Source organism: Euwallacea fornicatus, chromosome 9, assembly GCF_040115645.1.
Source record: "Euwallacea fornicatus isolate EFF26 chromosome 9, ASM4011564v1, whole genome shotgun sequence".
In the NCBI taxonomy this organism is placed as follows: domain Eukaryota; kingdom Metazoa; phylum Arthropoda; class Insecta; order Coleoptera; family Curculionidae; genus Euwallacea; species Euwallacea fornicatus.
The window spans coordinates 2,252,941-2,280,369 of record NC_089549.1 but is presented as its reverse complement, the minus strand read 5'-3'; the positions used below and the strand labels follow the sequence as shown (position 1 = coordinate 2,280,369).

At 34.7% G+C, this 27,429-nt stretch overlaps 2 protein-coding genes and 1 long non-coding RNA gene across 4 annotated transcripts; 1 reads left to right on the top strand and 2 right to left on the bottom strand.

The window, feature by feature from the left end:
- Positions 1 to 1,809: 1,809 nt before the first annotated feature.
- Positions 1,810 to 3,612, bottom strand: Bug22 (cilia- and flagella-associated protein 20). The gene is made up of 2 exons (XM_066285592.1): positions 3,241 to 3,612; positions 1,810 to 2,642 (listed from the first exon to the last, which is right to left on the bottom strand). The coding sequence occupies exons 1-2, from the start codon at positions 3,514 to 3,516 to the stop codon at positions 2,319 to 2,321; spliced, it is 600 nt and encodes a 199-aa protein (XP_066141689.1). The 5' UTR covers positions 3,517 to 3,612; the 3' UTR covers positions 1,810 to 2,318.
- Positions 3,613 to 3,821: 209 nt separating this feature from the next.
- ChAT (Choline acetyltransferase) lies at positions 3,822 to 13,139 on the bottom strand. The gene is made up of 9 exons (XM_066285581.1): positions 12,987 to 13,139; positions 10,850 to 11,168; positions 10,628 to 10,798; positions 10,182 to 10,340; positions 9,604 to 9,768; positions 9,350 to 9,549; positions 9,031 to 9,291; positions 8,773 to 8,972; positions 3,822 to 8,720 (listed from the first exon to the last, which is right to left on the bottom strand). The coding sequence occupies exons 1-9, from the start codon at positions 13,137 to 13,139 to the stop codon at positions 8,474 to 8,476; spliced, it is 1,875 nt and encodes a 624-aa protein (XP_066141678.1). The 3' UTR covers positions 3,822 to 8,473.
- LOC136341029 (uncharacterized) lies at positions 12,480 to 17,274 on the top strand. Of its 2 annotated transcripts, XR_010732426.1 has the most exons (4): positions 12,480 to 12,950; positions 13,017 to 13,954; positions 14,010 to 16,936; positions 16,996 to 17,274. It is a non-coding gene; the product is annotated as an uncharacterized lncRNA (long non-coding RNA). The 2 variants fall into 2 exon arrangements; XR_010732425.1 differs by having other exon boundaries at positions 13,017 to 16,936.
- The last annotated feature ends 10,155 nt before the right edge of the window (positions 17,275 to 27,429 follow it).

Genomic DNA, 27,429 nt, shown 5'->3' with positions numbered 1-27,429 from the left:
TAATAAGGACACTCACTAATCCGTGCTATTAAATTTGAAGAATCCTGTAACGATCCACAATGTAAGAACAAAATAGACATCTAATATTACTATATAGAATAGTTTTATACTTAGATAACAAGTTTAGTATTTACATGCATATTTTATGCCTTTCGCTGCAAATAGGCACGTTTTGCAATGGTCAACCCTACACATCAAGGTGCGCATATAAAAGGTTCGTCATATATGTATATGTATAGAATAATGATAACAACTTTGTAAATAATGTTACTATAAAAAAATGTTTCAAATAAACGTTTCAAGCCTGAGTTTGTGTCATTTTGAACATTTTTTTCTTGCCTCATAACCGTTCAACGAAGTCTAATTTTGATTTCTCAAATCTAACCCTCTATTTCTGACTTGCTATATAGAATCTACACTTATTTGCCCATACAGACACATAAAATTTTATGAAGATTAGATAAGAAAAAGATTGAAAAACATTTTTTTTTCTTATTTTATTAAAAAAATTAATTAAATCGGAAAAGCAAAACAACACAAACACCCTTTTTATATTTTAAGCTTACACAGAGAGGTCCTATGATGGACAGTGTATAATATAAAGGATAGAAAATCTTTAATTTTGAAACATCCAATATAACACTTCCCAAGTGCATAAATTCCTTGTAAAAATATTTATTCGATTTTGCAGCTGAAAATAGATATGAAACTTATTTTTGTGTTAAAAATAACGGAAGTGGCGTAATTCCAAACTAAATTGCAAAAAACAACGAAAACAATCACTTTGCACTTTAATCATCTATTGATATTAGAACATTTTTATACGAAGTCTGTCATTTCCTCATACAACATGAATTTTTCCGAGCGCTGCTGCTCATTTATATTTGTAAAATGACTACTCTTTACGCAACTCTACTATTAAACGACGAAACAGAGAGCTATAAAACAAATAAAAAGTTAATTAGTGTTTTGACCATATTTCTGATGAGGGTATTCCTGAACTTTTGGAGTACTTCTGATTTTGTTTTCGTTGAAAGAATAAATAAATATATATTTTTTGGAAACTTCTTGTCTGTTATCGTTACCAGATATGTACGTTCTCATCCTGAACCCTCCGGTAATATTTTTAAATGCCCATAAATAAATATTATATATTATATAAAAAATCTTGATTACATAAAGCTACTTAATACAACTAAATTGTGACATGAATAAGGATAAAAATTTAAGAGAGCCATCACAAGCAGGTCTCCTCTAAACCTTTTTATTTGAAAAACTCTCGAAGCTTGCTTAAACATTTAGTATTATCCTGTGTAATTTGGAAGTATTTAATAATAAACATAAGTGTGTTTATGAAATAAGGCGTAAAGCAACCATTCAAAATACCAAAACAACTCGACATGTGAAATAAGCATATTAAATTTCAAAATTTGAAATTTATATCTGTAATAACTGATGAGTAAACAGTTGGATGATAATGCTCTTGGTATTTAATTGAAATTTAAGGACAGACACGCTAGATCCATCTAGAGGAAGATAGCTGAAAGAATATACCAGCAACTCTTGTTTAAAGGGCGAACTGCGTAGGGTCGGGACTAAAACCAATAATCAATAATTCCGAAGTGCAACTTGGTTTAGGCAAGAGCTTCAAATTTGCTTTACTCAAGAAAATGAAAAATATTTTACTTCTTTCACATTTACAAACGTGAAGATGATTCTAAATCATCACCGATTTACGGGTCATACGAGGTATCAACTAATGAAAAGGGATAATTAACCAACGGAGAGAGGATAAATGAAACAGACCTATCATCAAGTAGCTTCAGTTTTATTTTTTGGCAAAAATTTATATTCCCATAATTGATAAAATAGTAGTACCGATGGAAGATAACGATCAATGAAATATAAATAGGTAGCTGGTAATTAAAGTTATGGGAGTAGTGTATCAAATGTGAATAAATATAATAAAGAAGTGTGGAGTATTTTATGTACCTTCCGGATCTTACATTTCACCGATAATGTGCTGAGTTATGGAATGGTTTCACGTCCTCATTTGTATATGGAACGTACTTTATATACTTATCTAACAAATTTTAATTCAACAACGGTGTAAACAGTGCATTATATTCTTAAATTCATGCGTTACTCCTATTTACTAAATGTAGAAATAAATAACCATGTAAATAAATGTAACCGTTGTAATTTACGTCCCAAAATAACATCGCAGCAAAGGGCAAATGTAACACATCAGAGAAATCAAATAAACAAAATAATATCACAAGCCCACTAAAAATTTGATCCATCCTTATGCTCTTAAATTAGCTAGTGGTGGCTACCGCCGTTTTAGTTTTATTTTGTATAGGCAAAAATAACTTAAATTCCGCGGGAAGTTCGTCCTCAGAATAAAGCCTATCAGAAAAATATACCCTTCGTATCCGACAATTGGCGTGAACTTGCACCCTTAAGGTTTCCACGTAGTTAGTTCCGTAAGCTCTGCGAGTGAAATCGGCTACATTGAACTGGATCTGATTCCAGCCCTCGTCCAACCTCATCGGCATTGTGCAGATGAATGGTTTTACTCTGGTTGTGGACTGATAGTTACTTGCACGGAATCTACGTCTCACATTCTTGTCGTCTAGTATCTGGAATGTAGGTAGCTTAGAAACCTATATTAAAACTACATGTAGGTACCTATGAGGTTCATGGATATTTCAAATAATATAGTATCTATGTAGTGAGAATAAATGGCAACAAAATAGTTTTGATGACAGGAAAATGTTGTAGACAAATTAACAAAGTAATATTAGAGAACAGAATTTATATGATCTACTACATTGAAACTGAAAATAATAATTATTTAGCATTTTATCAAAGTATGCACAATGAAGTTTAGTTAACATAATACAAACACTAAATATATAAGTAGGTTTAAGAGTTGTCTAAAAAACTGATAGAAACATGTTGCAGCTATGCAGAGTTGTAAACTTCCTATATCAGTTCTAAGAGTCTTGGTACTAAAATAAAATCTTATCCTCAATTCTAGCCTTAGCATAAATGATTGTTGCTGGATGGGACAAAATAACGTTGTACCTTAGTGTTCGAAGTTGTCAGTGTAAAATCAAGTTTCTAATCATAAAATATGTATAAAAACCACTAGTCCGATAGATTGCATTGCACACCAAAGTACCTCAGAAGTACCGTGCAATCCACTTCTCTGAAATCATCAAGTATCTTACTAACCTGAACTTCAAAAGTAAAATACTTCTTCAAATTCTTGACAATCATCACCAGATAAGGCAATTTAATCCCCAAAGTCTTTCGTGGATCCGCTGGACAAGTTATATATGTGGTACTAACATTACATCCCACAATTTCGAGAACTAAAGACTGAATATCTTCATCAGTGATTCGCTTGATGTGTCCATTCTTGACCTTTTTATCCCAAATCTGAAGCGGCTTACTGCCAATGCTATATAATATAGAAAGAAAACCGCTTTGAAATGTGTTTTTAAACATTTTGGTTGAGATTCATGAGCAATATTTACAAAAATCCTTAAAAACCATTTTTCGATCAAACAAACTAAAAGACGTTGAGTGAGGTTATATTTTGGGTGTCATGTCTTTCTGCGTTATCAATGGGTCAGCGCATGAACTATCTCCGTTTGTTACTGTGGAGTAAAGAGAGAGACGAATGTTCCGAAAAGTGAGTTATTTTTATTTTAAGCTGGACCTCGAAGAAGTAAACAATGTGGAATAAGTTGAATAACTGGAAGTCGACAAAACTAAAAAGGTTGATTTAAGAACACAAAATATAAAGTCGATTATTAAATTAATATGATTTTAATATATGATATTAAGCACGCGCATCCAAACAACTTTACTTAATTCAAACTTACTGTGCGTTTCAGGTAGTGATAAAACCATATATTTGTATGTAACTATAGCTCTCCATTATTACAGCTAGTTTATCAATTTTTGCTTTATATAGCTAACATAAATACAAATAATGGAAATGCATATTTTGATTTACAATTCCAATTTAAGGATACACGAATAAAAATTGGTAATATTTATATAATATGTTATTAGTCAATATTGAGTAGATACACTATTATCAGTTAATTATTATTCTCTATACACTTAGTCCTTATTCTTTAGTGATATGTACGTTGATATGTTTGGTTTCACCTTGAAATAACCTCTTACATCTTAGGATTTAGGCATCAAGAGATATGTGTGTTTACAGAAAACATTTGTGAAGATCAACTTCTCATAAATATTATTCAATTTAATTTACATATAAGTGCTACATATACAAATAAACAAGAGGCTTAATTAAAGTTGTCGTAGGGAGTACACGGCGGTAAATAGGTGTATAAAGTACAGGATGCGGTACGAGGGCATTCAAACTCCCGGTGCATTCTCAAAGGTCCCTGTTATTTTCAAGGCAATCGAGAAACATTAAATGTAAAATTTTCCAAGATTTTCTTTAGTTTTTAACTGAAAACCTGAACTAACCCGAACAACGATACAGTTTTCATAACGTTTTTTAATGTTATATTAAATTCCACTGTAACGTATAAGGGTGTTCTTGAGAAAAAGCGATGGTTTTTAGAGTTCATTTACTTTCAAGATAGACACGATCAAAACGAATGCACGCTCACAGTCACAGCAGGACTATTGAACAATGCCGAACTTAGTTCTCTGAAAACATATTAAAATAAAATGGGCGAGCTCGGTGCTAAAATTATTTTACAAATTAAAAGTTTAAACATATGAGAATATCAACAAATCACAAACTACAGTAAATAACAATTAGTAACGTGTATGTAGGTACGTGCAAATGCAGCGAAAATAAATCTGATTCCAACTGTGTAAAGCGATTCGTCATCTGCAGGTGTGGACCAATCAGCGGCTAGCCACGTGGCGAATAAAACATTTATTACTGTTTTTATAGTGTCTATCTAGAAGGTAAATAAACTACACTGTGATTGACCTGTGAAATTCAAGCGTATGAAGTAATTTGAGAACCCTCAGTAAAATTTACTTTGAATTTTATTCAGCACCTATGCAGAGAGGCGTATCCCCTCCTACCTATTTACCTTAAGCAAAAGTACTCGTGCTAGAATATGGAGTCCCTACAAAACGCCAATAAAAGCACCAATATGATAAATGTAAAGACTAAATAGACTTATAGAGCAGTACGGTTTGGAAATTATACATTTTATATGGTGCCACTGAACCACTGATTCAAATATTGCTAATACACGACCGATCTAATGCTATTTACTATCTACAAACTACTAAAATATGCCCACCCGACCTGGTATACATTTTGAATTACCAAATAACACTACGTAAATATCCATGATCTATGTCTATGTGTGTATATATTTGTACGTATGCTTATGAGTAGAGGATTTTAACTGCCGCCAGGAAGCAAAAACCAGGCGTCCACATGCAGAAGTTAATGGCACCAATAATGCTATCCCAGTTTACTGGCAGAAAAAATACTGACGTCGGTAGTCATATCCAGGGAAATTCAGGATTTTATCAGAAATTATTTCTACGATCACCTTAGAGGAGTCTTACACTTTTATCTCTATACTCGATTAATAACTTATTGTTCCATAAACACAAAAATTGTCCCAAAACTCTCTGGAAATGGATAAAATCATCTAAACAGAAAATTTCTTGCTTGAGACCTACATTTTTAACACAACATTTTAAAAACACGTTTGTTTTTGTTTACAAAAAACGAACTGGCATCAGTTGACTGAAGCTAATGTTGACTCATCAGTTCCACTAGTTTTAGTACAGTTCGTAAGTTAGTACACAAGAATAAGAATTTTTGTGAAGTGCATTTGTGATTTCATGAAATTGGACAAGAAATACCAATCTTGGCCAAGAAATGTGGTCTCTCTCTTTAATTGCTAATTTCTTGGAGGTTCATGACTAGTATTCAAGTTTACGAAATGATGAATTAGCAGATTCAACATTGAATTTTCGTGTACCAAACTGTACCAAAACCCAAAATCCTGTGCCTGTATGAAGCTGAATTTATATGGAAGCGATTACTGCCTCCAACATTTGTTGAACCAAAAACTGGCATAGCATTTTCGCCACTAGTGATTGTATGTGGAAACCCAGCTAAAAGCAGGATATCGATATGCATGATTTATTGGCGTTACTGCCAGTTTAAATATACATGCAAAAAAGGACATCGCGTTTAATATAATCATGGACATCAGCTTATTGGCCTTTTTAATATCTATTTCAATTATATGTTTTTTTTATTATTATTCTAAAGTAATACGTTTATTTGATTATTTCTATTAATCATCAATATAAATTTGCGTATATATTTATGTAATTTAATATAATTGATTAACATTTTTTAGAAATTTCGTAGATGTTTGTATCTAAATAGCTTCCTAGTAGTTGCTTATGTTATACATATTTATGGCCTTTAATCTTATAAGTATGCAGTGTATAATTTTTTCCAATATAGGTACACAAAATGTCTAAATTCTCAAATTTTCTTATTGTTTATACAGCTCTAATATGATATGTATTGTATTTAATGTAGATTCGTAATTTAACGAGACAGAATTGACATATATCTAGTTATGAAATAGAAAAGACCTATAAAACACAACGAGAGAAAGAGCTCTCACAATAAATAAAATATATTCGATAGTCAATAATGAAATTATCAACAGTAAATAACATATAAGATGGATGTTGAAAACGACTAGATATAGGTATAAACATCACAGATTATAAATAAGTTCAATTATTATTAAGCGTGTATAATTTGAATAAATATCAATAAAGGATGTCCCCTTAACAATCCCTTGGAGTCCTACTTGTGCTTTAATTATACTTGAAATTAATTAAATAATTTAAAATGCATGAAGAAATACTTTGAATATAGTGAAACTTATAGTAGGGTTAAGTTCTGTTCATGAGACATTCTCACTATTTTTTATCACTGTGTTCTAAAGGAGATTCTAAGCAATGCCTTTACTAGAATACTCTATACCAATCTCCAATAGATTTAGAAATATTTCATTGTAAAATTTTACACTTTTACTACTTTAAGGACCTCTTGCTCCTGAATATGTGCGGATAGAACAAACGTGTTTTTTCTTTTTCAATATCAGTTTTAAAGCTCCTATTTAATAATGAAACTATATCATTTATGAAAATAAAAAACATATCAAGTATTGCTGAATTTTTTTTTAATTTTGGAAATATGCCTTTCACGTAACATCGAAAGTATATTCATATGCAATTCATGTTCATAAGATACAGGCAAAAGAATACCCATTCAAGGATATACTTAGTATATCCCACGACAGTAGCAAAAGAATACTCGTATGTTGGGCACACTCGTAGTGTTATGTATTAAATAGGTGATGCCAGTGGAACAACGCTATTAGCAAGAAAATTACTAAAAAATTGTATGATCTTCATATTGAATGTTGAATTTGAATTTTTGTCCGATCCGAGCCAAGGGTGCACAGAACGAGCACCGTAGTTTATCAATACATTTCATGGATCATACGGCCTTGTGCTCTAAGTGGTTTTTCCATGACTATGACTCTGTGACTCATTTTCGATAATGTTATAGCACGTTTACTCGATTTACCGAACTATTGAATGTAGGAACTGAATACCTGTATATTTATTGGAGCATATCCTTAGAACATGTATAGTGTAATATGTATTAATACACCTCCAGATATGCGGAGCCGCACATTTATTGTTCATTCTTGATATAGTCTCACTTTTTTATGGGAGGACAAGGGTCCTTTCTGGTTTGCTTAAATAATAGTTAACATTTGTATGCATTGTGATAAACTCTTAAAAATGTAATAAACCTTTTTTTTTAAATTATTTATATACATACTTAACAACAAAACTTGTGTATAGGTATGTAGATTGTAATATTTATAGAATGATAAAATTTAGACAACTTTTCAATTGTGTTATCGACAGCAACCATTCAAGACAAAAACTCAACATCGACGTAGTGCTTATTATTTAAATGCAAAAATTAATACTGTAAATCTTAATTCAAAATCAGTGCCGGATTTAGTCAGTTGCTCGTTTATTTACCGGACGACATTCGTAGATTCGTTCTTGTAGCTTTAGCTCATTTCTCACCCTGATCTGAAGAGTCGGCTGTAACCTGAAACTGCTTTACTTGCCCACTCTACATCTGCTAAAATGTTCATATTAAAGGAACTTTATCTTTATAAGCAGGATATAAATGGTACAAATCTTTCCCACTTGAAAGTTCTCCCTTCACGAAGTGCCTTCTCTATAAATCCGACACCAAAAGACCCCATAAAATTTCGCTCCTTATAACTAATAATTTGGTAACAAGTTTTCTAATATTCATGATATGTTTTCAATACGTTTGATATGTATACGTTGCTAATTTGACCTATTAATTCTGGTCATTTCAGTTTCCAGTTATAGGTCGATTTAATAAAGCTTGCATCACATTTAGGCTTTCTTCTAAAGATTGTGCAAATCTACTGGTGCTGGTCACCTCCGAAGACCAAAATGCGGACAGACAAAATATCACATGGTCCTTTTTTGGGTTATAGGAAGCCCCATAACCATTTGGTTCCACTGGGCCGTAGCCCATAAACGAATCTGTGCTCGTAGATACTTGGCTGGTTGAGAGGAGGAATTTGTTGGCTAACCTGAAATTCATTTGAGAATTATTGAGGTTTTACCAGTGTCCGTCGAATTAACCTATAAGAAGGATCAGAAAATAACTGAGGAAGTGGAGAAGCTGCAGTTGGAGACGTTTCTTTTGCAGCTTCCCGTAGTCCTAGTAAATGAATGTCAATTCCTTGTCCTAGAATGTTGTCCACCATTTCTTTGGTTTGCATTTCCACTGCTCTTTTCCAGAGCTCCAGTTTCTTATCGTCGCTTACTAGATGGAATGTTACCTACAGTCATTATCCACCCTGTAGATCCTGTGGTTATGCTATTCAGATTATATAAAACCTTTTTATTTCCAATATCATAATCAGTTTCCTCCTTTGGTTGGGACATTGCCATAACCCATTCAAGAGCTTCAAGAGAAGCTGACCTTATACAGTCAACCCTTCCCAACAAGAACCTTCTAGTGCTGGCGCTTTCATATGTGGCAGTCAGTTTTCCGTAAAGCTTATAATAAGCTAGTTGAAGGGCTAATTGGATGTAGACATCTGGACTAACTTTACAAGACTTTATGAACTCTTTACCATAGCCTGTATACCTGAATACCTATTATATTGAACTAGGGTTAATTGACCGATTTCAAATTTTAATTACGCGCTCATACTTGGAAATCCAAATCCTTTACTAAATTATCTACGACTTCAGAGGCGTCTTGAATTCTCTTCAAGTCCATTGCTTCAACTGTCCATTCAAGTCTTTCTGGAGGAGGGAGATGGCTTCCACTTGTTGAGGGTACGTCTGATGATGGAGGAAGGGATTCTGCGTGATTCCATAGATTTTCCATTAGTTGTATTACCGCAACGCCTGGAAAAAAAAGCATAAAATTGCTTCTAGGTGAAGGTTAACGGCAATTTTTACCTTCAGCCATTGAGTGTTCGTAGCACAAGCCACAAGCCCCATCTCCAGATATTACAAGTTGTACAGTCTTGTCAAACCATCTATTGGCAGAATTGCACTGCGACCCTCCTCCATGGATCATTTGGTGGGCTAGATTACTTTCGTCTCGATTGCCAGTTGAATATCCTTAAAGAAATTTAGTGAAGAAACTTCTCAATCAGCTTAAAGCTGTGCTTAATGTCTTCGCCCTAAATTTTAATATAATTACATTATAATAACATTTACCAATTAATTAATATTTTCAGATACTTTGTATTCGATATGAACATTCTGATCTTTACTTGTCGTGTGCTAAGTTTGTCGTGAAATAACATTTAGAACATAATATATATAATAATAAACAAAATAACTGGCGTGTGTGAACAATATTGAAGAAAATGGTCTCTTTATTCCAACATTAGAAAAAAATGTATTATTTAAGGTGGCACAATTTGTTTTGGCATTTGATCTGTATAAATAACAATTAGCGTAATGATCAAGATCACGTGAACAACTTCTCACCTAAAACTTGATGATATATTAATTATTTTCAAGCTTACCTTGTCCACCTTTTTGCAATCTGCAATTGAAGGTAGTTGGTAAAGCTTCGTCCAGACAAACCACAAGAAGAGACTTGGCAATCAGTTCTAAATTTCTTCGATTTTTTTCCTCTCTCATGAGATCTTCTCTAGCTTCAGCCCAAAGTGCACGTTTCCACCCTGAAAGTTGGTTTCTTTCGAATGTCAATATTCTAAGTTACTTTAGCAAATCTCCTGCACCTTTTATAATTGATTTAATTTTATAATTTTGTATAAAGATTTAAGCAGAAAAGCTTTATAGCAGCTTTTCGGACATATAAGTTTTATTACATGTTGTTAAATCTTTTTTCACATAGAATTAGAATACGTTTGATATGAATATAACGACAATTAAAGATAATACATTTTCGAGCATTGATAATTGCCTATTATATGATTCATATTAAATTAATAAAGAAATGAAGTACCAGTTAAAATCCCTAAAGGAACAACATTAGCTTGACAAGGGGCATCATCCAATATATACAAAAGTTGAGCACAAATTTCGTCTTCGTTAAGCCGACCTCTATCACCAGCCTGCACTGGAATGCAATATTGCTGGTTTCTACACAATACCACGATATGTTCACTCGGATGATCTGCAACAGAATTTTTTTAGATCATTCTCGAAATGGTACAAAGCAAATTACCACAATCGCTCTTATACTCCGCAATATATTGGGAATCCCTAACTTTTCCAGGAATTCTGCAGCATCCTAAAATCCTATAATATTGGGCCATGCATAAGGGTTGTCCGGGTTCTCGAGAAGTAGCTTTTTCTATAGGAAGATCTTTTCTATTCAAAATATCTTTGTGGTTCAGAGCAGCATCTATGAGCCTGGCAGTAAATCTGGCAACATCAAGAATGGTAGTAAATTTCTTTGGGGGAAACACCATTCCTGGATTGGAGTTGATCATGATGGACTCCTTGTAGTTGAGATACATGTCATTTAGCCAGTATTCGTAAGCCTGGAAAATAAAAGTTTATTTTAGACTTGTCCAAATTAAAGATTATACCCCTCGTCATCAAATATTTAACCCTATTACATCGACATCCAATTATCGAATATTCCACGATGGCGGTGTGCACATGGGCTTTCTCAACCTGAAGTGATCTCGTTACTGGAAGAAATTGTTTGATCAGTGGATCGTAATGTAAACGCACTCATTCCATACGCCTGGATCGGCAAACTTCAGGATCCCTAGTTAACAGTGTGACGTTGTCTCGTAACAGCCCTTTTTCATTCATCGATGTGCAAATACTACGGCGGGGCTGTTTGCTCGAATAAACACTTGTTAAGCTTATTTGCGTTCAGGAAATTGTAACAAAAATATTTGTATTTAGCCCAGTACCTAGTGGAGATATGTATGTCTATGATAGGTCAGAATCTTAGAATTTCGAAGGAACGTGAACAGGTTCATTAAGGGGTTTTTAAGAGATATCGTATACAGGGCGTTCGAAAAGGTCATGCCATAAATTCTAGGGGTTGTAGGGAAGGTGAAATTAATGCTGGTAGTTAATATAAAAAAAAAATCCGGAGTTCTTCATTACCAAGTTGTTCGCTCTCAAAGTAAGAAGTTAAAAGAAATATTTCTGCTGTAAGCTTTGAACAAATTATCAGGGTGACAATGAAGGTTGAGCGGATTAATTAAATAACTCATAGTCGTGTTTGTTTTCATATATAAAAAGATGTTCCATATGTTTTCCTTGCATGGGAAAAGTCAAAATTTTTCATTTACTCATTAATTTTTTTAATGAGTTGGCGAAATCAGTACTTTTTTCATAGCTTGATTTTTTTATTATTTTCCTGGAAAAAGGGTGTATCTTGGTTTAATCGCTGTCTCGTACCATTTTGGAGAGAAGCACATTTTATTATCAACATGCGCCATACATGCCAACAATTTTAAATCAAATAAACGAGCAGTTTATTACAAGAAATTGCATGTATTTTATGAAATACCAAATATAAATGCCCAGTAACTTCATCAAAAAGAAAATCGTGGAATCCTCTTAAAAAATTCATTCAAAACTACTTTTAAATTCCGCTAAAAATCATCTTCTTTTCATATTCTGCGGCAAAGGTCATTTAAAGGTGAACAAAAACGACCAGTTAAAGGGCAGAAAACATGGCGCCTCCAAAGATTATGTCACGTCAACATTCCAGACATTCCATTGCGAAGTGTGTAGCGCAAACTAAAGGGGATGGTGTATTTAATACAGAGATAGCGGTGAAGAAAATGGGGTCAATGTGTCATCCTAAGCAAGACAAAGTACGAAGACCAGATAAGGATGGCATATGTGTAACAGGAGTCCTATGATTGGTTGCTTGGCTCGCACCGTCAAAGCTGAACAATTTAAATTATGTATCTATCTTTCTCTCAGATTTCCAGATTGAGAGACTCGGAGAGAGACAGGATGATGACTTCGGGGACCTTCATCCAGATATCTCTTTTGTTCATGTCATTATAACCTCAAAAATAGTTATTTTGTTTTTTGCTAGGAGATTGTGGTTGTTACATTGTTTATAACTGCATTTATATCAGGTTTTTACTTTTTACTATGTACTAATGCATGTTGGGATCAAGATTGCTTTATATTATGCGGAGCAAAGCAATTTAACCATGAAAATCATACTATATAGCAGTTTGAGGGACCCGTGGAACATTTCCTTACTTCAATCATCTGTTGCTTTGTGAAGTTTGTTGATTGCAGCACCTAGAGATGATTCAAGAAGCTTCTACTGTAATTTGGTTAGTTTAAGGGTGTTGACTCATAATACTACGTACCCAGTTGTCCGTTTTTTCTCTTCTATCCAGTAAATAGAGCTGTAACTTCCGCCCTAAACCACCCTCTACAGAAAACTCCTCAGCAAGCATGGTAATCTTTCCATGTTCCTCCTCATCAAGTAGTGGTTTCAGTGTTCTTAAATATTTGTTCATGGTGTCTGCCAAACGAGGAACTGGTAATTTTGGAAGTCGAGTACCCTGAAACCAAAAAATGTCTCTTTACAAAAAAACATCATTCAATTTGCAGAAGTTCTGCTCAATTTCTGACCCATTTTGTATTATTGATTATTAATAGTGACTGTCCATCATAATAAAAAAAATTCAATGCTTATGGCAGTTTAAAAGGGCTACTTTCCATATTTTATGACCTATAGGGGATTGAGCAGGCCGAACGACATAATGTAGGCACGTATCGCTTTGTACATCTCTTCTCTGTAATTCACTTTCGAAATCATCCATATATGCATGCCAGGGGAGTTTGAATAAGGGGAATTTCCAGTGTTGCACCAGTGGTAACAATTTCCCTTTGAAAAAAGAACCTCAAAGGTACCAAATTCATCTACTTAACAGCTTAATTATGTTACTCAAACGACTGAGAGCTCCTTTGTAATGGTATAATGTGTCTCCAAGTTTAATTTGACAAATTAAAGCATTTGACTCCCCTTAAAGCTGTGTGATCTATGGTAATTATACTGATTAAAGTTTGCCATCAGGTTGTTCCTGCGGGGTCTCATTTTCTAAAGTGCTATCAACCCTTATTAAACAGTTTTATATCAGAAATTCCTTTTGAAGAACATCCTAGTGAAGAATATAAAAGCTATTACATGTGGATGATATTTTTGTTTATGGGTGGAGATCCATGCTACAGTGTTATTATGCTTTATTCAAATATTCCAAGGGATAAAGCAAGATAAATCGAGATACCTATCTCTCTGTTTGCATTGTTATTAGCGAAGTGACATAAGCCGGTACGATATAACTGAGAGGGGTCGCGTCATCCCTTTGTGTTGTTTTGTGTTTTAGGCCACCAGTGAGTTCACATGGGGTGTGCCAGGGATTGTTTTATCTCCCTCATTTCAACTGGTTTCTAAGTGTGCCGCGGTCTTTTAGGGTGTGAGGAAAATTTGGAATTTTCTTTGAACACAATGAAAGCTTTTATGCCAAAAAGTCGAAACTAGATATGTTTTAAAACCGTAAATTGAATTTATCGCGGAAGGATGGGGGACATAACTGTACTTATTGTATATCACAAAACGACTGAGAAAGCGGCGGAAAGACTTCGGGCAACAAAATGACATGATTCTATAAATGGAGGCTAATACTAAATGCCACTAACTTCTACTTGCAAATCTAGAGAAATACTTAAGAGTAGCAAAAAAAACTAAAACTGACTAAGCATGGATTCACTATGTGCACGTACCTGAGAAGAATAATTGGAACAGATTAACTTGAACTAAGAATGCTGTTAAAGAACACAAAAATCCGGTAAAAAGTTACCAAAATAAGTCAATAAAGTTCAGTCTGATATTGGTATTTGTTGGTTCTAGGGACATTTAATTTTATTGTGAAATTACATTATTATGTTGTTGAGTTAAAGTGATCGTATGAGTAAACATGAAGGAAATTAGAAATCTTGGTTTGCATTAGACTTTTGCATGTGATCGGGATCACCGTCGTTACTTATCACATCTGGCTCAGAAGCTTTCATCACTAGAAGCTATCGTTTATTCTTGAAAAAGATTTTCTTAAAAAGAAATTCCTTTCTTATCCATCTGAATGGTTGAAAAATTATGTTGTTCACTTTAAGGATCCAAAAGGACAAAATGTTGATATACTTTTAAGTACACACACAATCTTAGAGGTTCTTATAGATATAAAGTTGAAAACAAATTTTCGTAAAATATATAAAACAGATTCTTGATGTTCCCTCCACATGGATATTTTAAGCATAACCATTGTTGTGCAATTCCTTTTTTTTTATTTTTTATGGGAAATATTGTCATGTGGAGTAATTAAATTGCCTATGCAATACCTGAAAAATCATAGCTTCAGAGTTACTGAATTTTCGATGTTTTTGATTTATTGCTTGATGTATTAATTATGTCAGGATCTTTATTGGTATTTATGTTAATTATTAATACTGCGACAATCAGTAATACATTTTCCGTTTTATCATATCATATGGTTTTCAGGAATAAATGTGTATATACATTGTTTTTCGACCATTCATAGTTAGTGAGTAGATAAATCAGTTATACAACAAGTTTTGATGTATTTTTGTTTGAGTAGATACAATCTTTAATAATAATTTAGATGAGATTATTATGAATTCATTCCAAATGTTAATTTCACTTTTATAAATTATTTTTGCTGAAGTCATATTTAACGTGCCTCTTTAATTTTCTGATTTGTTACTTTCATATGACAATTTTCAAACTTTGTTACTTAATGCTTTCCTCTCGTCAATATTGACTATTATAACAAGCAAATTCTTTCCCAATCCAGGATATTTCTATTAAATTTATTAGAAAAAAATTAAGTAAATTTGGACTGTTTTTGCCTAGTATAGAGCGTTAATCATATCTAGTTTAGTAGACCTTCATAAGACGTAGCTCATGACTTTCGCCAGACTTTTATTTTGTAAACAAATAATATTTGCAATCCCTAATTCAAATTCGCGAAATGTGCATTGCAATTGCGAATTTTGCGAAAAAATAGCGTTTATTTTACAATTTCGTAATCGTCTAGTTTTAAGATTTTTGCCAATTCGCTACTCATTTAAATCTTTGATTTACTCTCCACCATCGATTTTCTAACATCGAAGACCGATTCATTAACATATCTGCGGGAAAATGATATTCAGGCAAATGCATGTTTGGGGTCAGTTAGCGAAGAAATATAATTCCATCCTTGGTTTTTTCTCTACAGTAAGTCCGTCCTTTGTGAAAAACCAGTAATTACGTGTTCGATTTATGTTGTTCATATTGTTATTTTTCATAAGTACCAACTAAAGTTAATAATATATGGGACTGCAAGCTATCCACAATATTGATTCCTGAGGATACTCCAGTTTCAAAAGTGTTTTTGTAACGTGTCTAACATCACTCTTACTTTCTGCTACAACCCGAATTAACCTGAGCGTCAAAACCTGAATTTCGAACTTCATGTAGTTAATCATTAACCCTGAAACACGCCAGGACGCGACTGCATGATAAACAAGAAGCAATAAAAAGGGGCCAAAGAGCCCTAAACGCACCCCTGCTACACGCCTGTTTGTTTAATGACGTGGTGCCCCATTATGATGCCGTCGTCTGCAACCCCCTACAGTTGGAAAGAACTCAGTCTACCTGCAGGAAGGAAGTAAATGGAATATAATTTATTATTAATAAGACGAAGTGCGTTACGCCTTCTGTTCAGTAAATATTTGATGATTTTTGCAAGGGGAGGTTTTGATAGGTAGTAGGATTCATAACGATTGATGTTTTTGTGTAACATGAGAAGACGATATGCGGCTTCCCACATAAATATATGATTTATCAAAACTAAATATATGTGGTGATTACTAAATTAAGGTATAATCCATAAATAAATAAGTCTGTTGATGTTTGATCGTAAAACCATTTAAAATATGTTAATTAAAAAAACACAAATCTCGCTACAATTACACAATTTGGTGGGCAAACAATGCTAATTAGGACCACCGTATTATTCGAATAATTCCGGGGATGTTAATTGGAGCTGCGCCCCTTTTACCCAGTCTCTTGCCACCCCTCTGCGTCCTCTGTAGGAGAGGAACTTTCACCAGTGGTTCTTCAGGAAAACAAAACTCTTCGCTTGGATCTTAGTCTTGTATGACTTAAACGCTTATCCTCTAGAACATACTTGGTTCTCTGAAGAGTTGTTTTGCGATGTAGCCGTTTTAATTAACGTTGCTCAAGAGAGATTACTTGGTAATGAATAAAAAAATATATATGTTCATTTGGAGATGAAGGAAAATGTTATTTTCCAGCGTTGTAAGAGCCATTTTTAGCACGGTATTGATCCGCCGGATCCGAGGCCCGGAAAAGTTACCTGGCGTGACCCGTGCAGTGTTCGCAGTGCCGTAGACAGATTTGAATTATATAAATTGATGGATCCATTTAAACTTTATAATCAAATTATTCACATCGACCAAATTTTGTGGGTCAAATGTGGAGCAGAGAAATGGCTATTTTTAGAAGTGCATTTCATTAAAGTAATCTCTGTTAAAATAGGACTCAGATAATCTTGTCATGTAATGGGTATCAGATTGTTTTACGTAGAAAAAAAGAAATAAATTAATAGATTTTGCTTAACACACGTCTATGTCTTGCTCATTTTTACCCCTGTATGTAGCAATCGCCCACTTATAATTCATTTACACCTAATTATGCATGAAACGAAATTTTCGACTGTGGACGTTTATTGATTTTGCTGGATGAAGTTTCATTTGACTTCATCGGGTCCTATAATAGGTTTCTCATTGAAGATTTATTAATGATAATGGAAAATTCATAAATTTGTAAAACCAATCAAAACAAACCAGTTTCTGTAAGGAACCTGGTCATGGACGGAAAGGAAAGATTGAGAAACTACAAAATACAGAGTGTTTCTAAACGGCCCATAAAAAACTACGACAGATACGTAAGGTTGAAGTTCCCCGTTTTAATCCAATTTTTACCTTAGCCCGAAAGTACGCTGTTTCCAAGCTATCACTTCAAAGTCCTTCTTATAGGTATTTCGACCAGACTTATTCGATCTATATATTTATTTTTATGAGCTCTACATCCATTGAGAGTCAGTCGGTATGTTTATTAAACACGCCGTATATTTTAAGATTTTTCTTACCCTAAACACCCTGTGCAGGTATTTACTCCACACGAGAGTTTGTCACCCTCAAGTTCATAAAAGAATTATTTGAGGCAAATTGCAACTTGTTTTCAATGACAAATTTACTTCATAGAAATAGGTAGAAACAGACGGCGAAGGAGCTTTCTCATTTCAAGAAAATGTATCATCTTGGGGATATATGGACCTAGTCCTCAATATGATGCGCTCATTTATAGTTCACGAATTTACGTTTTACTATTTACTCTTGTTATTACTATATATTCTTGTTAACACATATCTTAGAAATCACATAATTGTGTTAAAGCAAACCAAATTACATAGTAGAAGTGCACCAATTTACAATGCACTTGTATTAACATTATATGAAATTTTCATGTTGCTTTAATAAGTCCGCGATTCACTTGCTAACAACACCGAAAGCAATTCAAAAGCCCTATGCCCTTTATGGTTCATGAAGGGTTTTTAATACAATGGCACCCACCTGCACTTGACGTAGCAGTTCTCACTGTCTGGTCCCCCTTGAAGCTTCACTATATCCTGCCGAGACTTAATGGCCTTGTTTGGGTATTTGGAAATTGCTTTTTAAAGCTTCTGGTTTGTAATAAAGAAAATATGGGAAAAAAGAAGAACGATTTATATTTATAAACGAAAAGTTAAATTTGTACATTCAGGCATAGAAAATCGGCAAAATTGCCGAAGAACCTTGACTCCCCCCTACTGTCCTTATTTCATCTAATAGCTCCGTGGGGTGGAAACCCAGATAGGTAAAATTTTGTTTTTGCCGTGAATGGTCAACGAGTGAGTTATTGAATTTGTGCTTTGAACGAGAAACTTGCTCTTTTGGATAAATGAATATGTGACATTATCGCGATTGCCGTGAGATAATCACAAAAAGCTAATATTGGATTTCCCTTTTCCCCCAAATTCGAATTTTGCGTGTCGAATGAATTACTGAGGTCAATTTGGCAACATTTGCATGAACCGACGTGAAATTTCTAAAACTTTACATAAACTAAATTATTTTTAATCCGTGAGGTAAAATATTGCTGGAGAACTACGCTAGAGTAGCACCGGTCATCAATTTGCAATCTATGTCGAATATGTTATGCTGACATGCATCAGACAACCGAGCTGAAAGCTTTTAAGGGTAGATGGGTTGCATGAGAACTGTTGGGAACACAGCGGTTTGTAATTAACAATATTCGAATATGAATTGGGGCCTCTAATGTGGCTCTGCAGAAATTTCGAATTGAGTACGCAATGCCAACAGCAGGTCTGAAAGTACATCTTTTTTTAGGCCATTATTGTTTTCGTAGATGTTAAGCGATCTTCGTCAGAAATCAGCAATTTCTTCACATCCATTCAATTTTACGCGAACTGCATCAACTTTTACGAATTACTGAGCCCTACTCCCTGGCTGCACAGCCCTTCCGTCGATGTGCTGTCGCTTGCCTTTTATTTATCTCCCTTTTCTAAACTGAGATTGGGCCTTCCAATAAACTGAAGCCCAATAAGCCAGGTAAGCAAGATGGGTTGTATAGGCAACCTAACAAAATTGTAGATTTTGGATGTGTAATTCCCAAAGACGGGAGAAAATCTGTATTCACAAGTAAGGTATGGATTAAGAATGATTTTTTATACGTGATGAATTGGAAGGAAACCCCTCGATATCTTTTAATAGCCGAATTTCCTAGATTAACCGCACAGAGAAAACTCCCAGCTTGGAAGTATTAGAAAAAATCATTCTTAAAAAACAGTTAATGGCCAAAATCACATCTTTGGAGATGCGTTGTTTCTGTTCATTTCCCAAAATTTTCATGCAAATTTACTAATTTTCTAAATTTAAGTAAGTATCTAAGTTTAAGTAATTTAAGTAATTACTAAATTACTAAAGAAATTTCCGACTTGGAAACTGAAGGAAACACTTGGAGTTAACGACTTTTATGTTTTTGCGATTTTTGATAATTTTAAATGTTATTTTTACTTCCAGGTCCGCATTAAGTCAACAATACCCCTATTTCTCCAAACGAAGTGTCAATTGCAGGTGTAATAAAGAACGATTCTGCTTTCAATGCTCCGGAAAAGACATAGGCTTCCGTCGTTTTCAAATATTTATTAATTTGCTTTTAAGATAATAATTTCCCAAAATTGCAGCTACAAAATGGTAATTGCTTCTTCCACGTTTCCACGATAAAACTCACTTCAAGAACGTCTGGGTTTATTTTGAAGCTACGTTATCAATTTCAGCGATCCCAAGAAAATTTCTATTTTTTCATGTGCATAAACTGCATTGGCGTACAGGCTTCTAGAGATAGGTAACATTTTTTCAAGATTATAATAACAAAGCTGTCAGCTTTCCCCATTCACTCCATATGATTTATTGCGAGACAGTCACAACGTGTCTGTTTCACACCTTGGGTGGCAATTTGGAGAGATGAATGAATAGAGATGGAGATAATATATCACACAATTTGGCAAAAATTGTGCGATAACTTGAAAGGGGCTCAAAAGCTGCATAGGTCCTTTTCACAGGTAGTCAATAATTCTCCAAAACTGTAATAATCAAGCTTTCGTCGTTCTTCTCAATTTACGGCCCAATAGAGGAGACCACTGACTTACTGATTGCATTAAGGGCAGCGGCGTAGATGGTTTTCGAAAGCAGTCAAATAATTATTGACCAAAACTGTAAAGGGAGGTGTTATTGGGCCGATGATGGGGCTCAGTGTGCTGCGTGAAACTGTGTAAAATACATAATGGTTCAAAGATGCTCGATAATTTTCTGAAATTGCTATCTCAGTAACAAAGTTATTATAGTTCTTCGCGAATTCACACCAAATTCACGTCACGTACCTTCTGTTTATTCCTCAATTGATGTCTCGGGTTTAAGGTTCATACTCGAGATTTTCAGCTACCAAATTGCCCAATGGACGTGACGTTTGAATGTGATTCACATAAGTATTGCGCGGCGATATCTCAAAAACGATTTGAGATATTATCATTAAATTTAAAGTAAGTGATTGAAAATAAGGAGAGATATTAAGATGTATTTTTACATTTTTCCGTGCACTGGATGTTTGACTTGTTTGAGCCGGGTTATTCATTTTTTCCTTTATTTTGTTTGGGAATAACCAATCAATCACAAGTAAGGATTGTTGGAGCCGTAGAATGGCACACTATTCTCAGCGAAAACTAAAATTTGCTCTTTGTTAAGGGATTGGATGAAAACCCTCGTTAAAGTTTTGATATCAAATTTGCCAGCACGAAACACACACAGCAACACTAGAAAAGAGAAATCGGCTGCTGAATTTCTGAATAAGAATGCTACCTAGTAGGTTCCTCAAGTAGCCGTAACTAATTAGTAATCAACCACCTAAATATTAGCGATCCTGTGGTATAATCAACAGGGAGAAAATCGAATAACTTCTTGCAATCATATGATGGGAGATTAGAATTTTTGGAAGAAGGTTTATCACTGTATTTCAAATTTCAAAGACAACCACAGCTCTCAATAACCATGATCTCTCTACTTCAAAAATTGAATGAAAGAGCGAAATACGGGATGAAATTTTTAAGTCGCATGATATAATTTCAGAATCTAAAATTTACATTTTTGGTTTTCTGTTGTCATATAACTCGAAATATGCAGATACTGAATTTATTCCATTTGACTGTTCCACGCTGTATGCGCACAGAGGGTGAGTTTTTTTCGATGACTAGTGAAGGGATCTCGGAAAATAGTAGAGTTGCGAGTGGAGAAAGAATTGTAGCTTTAGGGGAACAATTTAAAGCCACTTTTGATTTCTAGAACAAGTTCGTGGGTTACTACGTATTTAGCTAAAACAATTTTTTTAGAGAAATTATTTAAATGGAAATATTGTGGATAACTCCCGAAAAAGACAGATTTTTTCTCAAAATGGCGCACGCACAGCCTTTTTTAATCCGATATTGTCTGCTTATTGGTATCAGCTTGAAGCTTGAAAAAATGCCGTTTTAAGTGGGTCACAACCAACACTACCATGTTTTCAATTAGAAAAAACTCAGTTATTTCGGAAGTAAAAAGTGGCAATTGTCAGAAAAAATCTGTTTTTTAAGAGAAAAGTTCTCCGCAATGTTGGTATTTAAATGGTTCTTCTAGAGTCAGTAATTACGCGGCTAAAATAAATCGACAAAATTTGGTTTTTGCTCAATATCTGGTAAACCACGGACTTAAAAAAAAAAAAGAAAAAAAAAAAAAGTGGCCTTAAACTGGTCCCCTTAAGCTGCAATTCATTCCCCACATTCGCAACTCTGCTGGTTTCCGAGATCGGCTCACTAATCAACGAAAAAAACTCGCCCTGTGTCTATTACATAACGGTCTTGGTATGCATGGTATAACCATCAATTTTCATAAAGGCGTTTGAATCAATGTTAATTCCGACCTAAGCGGATAAAGAAATCATCCATTTAAATTAGCCATGTCATCAGCCGCTTTTCGTCGGAGATAGAATATTGATAAATGAACCGGCTACGTGTAATTTTAGGGGGCAATTCAACGCTATATTGACCCCGAGCTTAATTAATAACGCCACCCGAGTCTCCCGGCTCCTGATTATACAAGGGACACGTGCTGATCACGTGACAAAGGTAAATTGAACGCTATTGTCCCCTCATGTGTTACATGATGTTGGTATTCTCCAGTTCCAACTTCGAAGGAAATATCTGCTCTAAAATGTCCCCGTTACTTGAATTTTTTGCCATTATCAGCTGCCTATCATGGAAACAGAATGGACCAATAATGGCATTGATGGTTTTTGGGTCCCCGGGGATATCAGACATGTAGATGGGTTTTCGCTGTTCTTTTAGTATTTTTGTCACGCTTGTCGGCGAGGATAAATCACGAGCCTTGTTAGAATGTCGCAATGCTAATCTCAACAATCCCTCCAGGGAATCGTTTTAAACTTAGGGATTTCTGAAGGGGGTTTGTTTTGATAGATTTCGTTTACCTATCGACACTTCGTTATTCGAGTTGGAGGAAAGTCTTCCTTCTGAGTGATGGTAATAATTACGGACCCGAAACTATTGGAAGCCCTTAAATTTCCCCTTAGATAACATAACTCTTTATTTGCTTTTCCGAACCAACATCTCCGAACAACAAACCGCAGATATTTATGTCGTATATCATAATATCTTGGGGACGAAAGCACATGTTTAAATGTATTTTCAGGGGGTGAAAACGGCTCTTCCAAGAGGGTGAGGAACGTGAGAAGTTTGCCATCGTTAGCAGGTGGTATTTTTGTGGGGAAAGTTTGGTGCGCTGGTTTGCTTACTCATCTTTGTTGTGGTTTTATTACACGTATATTTTCGTTTAATTTTTTAGGAAATTACGTTAAAATTGTCAAAGCGTTCGGGTGAATGGATGTAATCAATGTCAGAATATCCGAAGGAGCACTATAGAAACCTTGAATAAAGCAACTATAAGTATTGGGTACATAAGAAAGTCGCGTGATATGTGATCGCCCCAAAGCGTAGTCATGTCTCATATTTAATCATTCTTTTTTCCATAAAATCCGTTGATCTATACACCTGCTTAAGTCATTTTAGTGTTATTCTGCGTGAACTTAATCACTTCAATTTAAATTCAGTGATTGTGAGTAGAAAATTTTGGAAGGTCTCTGCTTACTGAATAAATTTATGTATATCGTGTCCCAGGGCAATTTTTAGTGGATTTTCAAGTGACAGTGTATCAAGAATTCTTACCTCTTTTCCGGCCGAACTCGAGTTGGAGTGTACCAGGGAGGCTCCCGATAGCAGCTTCTTGGGCAGAGCTAGCAGTGATTGTCTCCATCCTGCAAAAAATAAAATTTCAATAAACTTCGTCCTCATATCCACCATTACACATATATTAGAAGTATCTGAAAGTGTTCGGCTTTCATGCTATGCACCAGAAATTTACTGCTTGGAGCAATTTACTGACAACATAATTTCCTTAATAATTTGTTTTCAACGATTTTGTATTTTCCTGTTTAGTGTGGCCATCACTAGGCATTTTAAATTATGAAAAGATTCCTCTCCCAATCCTTGCATCACACGATTCTCACACATTTTTTTCATCCAGTTCGAACTCTACTAAGAAATGTCTGTCAAACCTTTTTACTGTTTACGCTTTTGCGGGAATCTTGCCCATATAGAAAATTACCTGAAAAACAATACTTTACAGGCTCAGAAATATCTACATTTTTGCTCTCTCTTTTTTGTATCTTTTTGCGCATGGCGGCCGCCCGCCAGTCGCAACAATACGATGCTCTATCAGGATTTCAAATCAACCTTATTCGGAATTTGTCTCGAAAAGAGGACTGTCAAAGCGCAAAAGCTATTGTGCTTGCCATTTATTCTTGCAAGTTTCCCTGAAATAATTAATAATTCCGTTATCATTTAAGATAGATGTGACATTATTTTATACCAAACTGAAAAAAAAATTCTGTCGTTTTATGCAAAAAACTTTTATGCAAAAAACAGGCCATAGTATTTGAAGAAGTCAAGAAGATCGAAGCTGCAAAGATGGAAATTAAAGTTGCTATTGCGAACACTCTGTGCGTATTTTTAGCTAAATAAGTATTGGAGACTGCTTAGGTGATCCTACATGAAAGTCCATTCTAAAATGATTTAAATTAACTTAAGCTACCTGTGATTTAAATTTTTTATGAGGCTGTGTAAATGTTTAAATTGTCTTTTAAAACTTTATAGCTTCGAGGTACTGTATTTCAGGGCGAAAAAATCCAGTAACTAGTACAAGGCCAAAAGAAGATTTTATCACGTCCAAACATGCAGGTGTTCCTATTAAAAAAAAAGCTCGCTTTATAGGACACTGCAGGTTTCTCATTAATTTTAAAAGTTGCCTTCATTAACCTCATATACGTTATTATAATTGACCTTTTGTTAAATCACAAATAAACTCACAGGACTCCCAGGGGCTGTTAAATGAACACCCTGTATAATATTTTAAGATAAAATGGCGTAGGCACAGTAATATTTGCGACCCTTAGAAAATTATAAAACCCCAAGGTAATTTATTGTGCGTGGTCGAACTTTACAGCTTATTGTGCTCTATGACCTGTATCAAACCTAAAGGTCATTCGCGAAGCAAGGTGTGGCCATTTCTCTCTGAAATATGGCAGAAACAAACATGTACTGCCCCTTCATGGGCCCTCCATGCTTCATACTTACTCATGGTCAAAGGACTTTAACAGATCCCGGAAAAACGGGGTAATAAACACGTCACGAAACAATTTACGATAAAGACACATTTCTTCCCCTATAATCCGTCCCCTCATATAGCCCTTTCAATCATTTCTAAAGGGCTTCCGGCATTGCGGAGCTTTGTTCTCCTAAAGTCAATTGAGTGCGATTCCGCCAAACCTCACATTTCATTATTTCCAACTTCTTTTGTTAATTATTTGGAATGTTGGAAAATTAATTTGAAACAGCGGCATTATTAGGAAAATCCGGAAAGGACAAATTGAGCGTCCGGACGAAGGGCGAAAAAGTGATCGATGTCTTTCTTTGAAAAAGGCGTGTTGCCAAATCAGCGGATCATGTTCCTTTGAAGGCGGACAGAAAGCCATAAAAGAGGACAATAGTCAGGATTAGGAAAGATTGACCACGAAATTGTGAGATTTGGGAGGAAATTGGACAGTTTGTTAGGCAGACAAGAATCGGTGGAAAGTCATTTTGGACAAAAGGGGTGGTTGTTGCTTTTATGTCGTTATTCGTTCGGATCTTCAATCGCTAACAATAAAGCCTTTTTTTTCTCGCAATTTTCGTGTTCTATAACATATCGCCTAAGCCTCTAACTATACCAGACCCCATTAAGTTTATGGGAATAATTTCCCATCGACCCTTGCACGAGCCCAATCTACCCCATCTAAAAGAGGCTCGGTCAATTTGGCACCAGTTTTCGTGTTTCCGTGATGTATCGTGCTAATCTCACCCCTGCAACCCCTAAAAGAAAGGCTCGCATGATTGCTTCGTCGGGTTGTTTTATTGTCAAATGGATTTGCGCCTTTTGTTTTAGCTCATGGAAGAAGGAAGCTATAATAAAGGGGAGCATTTGTTTGTAATTTTAGTTGGAATGTTCATCCCCGCCACTGAGACCATCCCTCAGGGGTACGCAGCCCCTTTTTGTTTCTTTTGTACATCGTCACAAAGTTGCCGTGCCAAGGCGCAACTTTTTATTCCAGAAATTCCCTAAGGATTATACCGACTGACTCGTACGTGAGCCGACTCTAAATGCCAGAAACTTTTTATTTCATTTATGTTGCAAATCCCCTAAACGGTTTTCATTTTTTCGCTCGATTTGCAAGCGATTTCCTCAATGGATCGAAGCAAAAGTCCATTGTCAACGTCTAATCCTTGAGAGTTTTGCACTATGTCCAAGTTGTATGTTTTTTTCCGCTTCGTGGGACCACGAACTGGTGAGGTTTGGACACAGAGTAAGCCAAACCTAATGGAAATAAATAAGACACCGCAGACGCAATAAATTCCACTTAATCCTTATTAAACTAAGACCTCCAGCGCACATTAATTTAAGACGCAATTTCATGCTCTCTCTGGTTTCAGCTCTATAATGGAAACTCTACCTCACAGACTTAGATATACGAGAGGTTATTATTGAGTTTCGCAGAATCGCCTTCAGCTGGATGTTATTCACCTGAAGGAGAGAGAACTGGGAAATAGGAGCACAACGTACACGCCTCAATATCCTAAAAAAAAATATTTAATCATGAAGCCCAAATCTGGAGTAATGTCATTTAGGCCACAATGAGCACGCGATATATAGTTTGTAATATGAATTTTTGCATGTGCGTGGTCAGTTCAAGGTCAACACGAAATACAACCAGTGGCGTCACAATTTTTTTTTAATTTTTAGGTTGATTAAAGAACTATATAAAACAGACGTTAAGCAGTTTGATTGTGTAAAGGCGCGCTGATGTATCTATTACCTACGCAAAACAAAGTCGTTTAGAATTTCTTTTCGATTTACTCAAAAAGTGTAAATTTTTTTGCTTATGATGTATATCGTATTCGTTAATTTTTTCTACCCATTAAATGGTGCAAAAATGATTGTAAGATGCTATTTGAAAAAAGACGATTTTCTTGAATTTAAAAATTATATATTTCAATAATTTAAAAAATATATTTTTGTTAGTTCTTCAAGTGCCTATTAAAATGCGTTGACTTTCCAGTAATTTGAAATTTACTTAATGAATTTACCTTAAATAGTTTTATAAATTATGGAGTTCCATTAAAGCTCTGCAAGTGTTGAAAATGTAAAAATCAAGATAAATCGTAAACAGTTGCGAATCGGTACCATATTCTATTGTAAAGCTAATGTTTATTTTCAACAAAAAAACAATTTGCACTAAAAGAACTGCCATGTTCAATTAAAAAAAATAATTAAATAAGGGTCAGTGTCCGGTGTAATCGGAAATTATATCAACTTGAAAATATTTTTACAATGTCAGGTTTTTCCTACAAAACAAAAATATATCCTTCAAAAAACACTTTAAACCTGTAATTTTCCTTATAAAAATTGTAT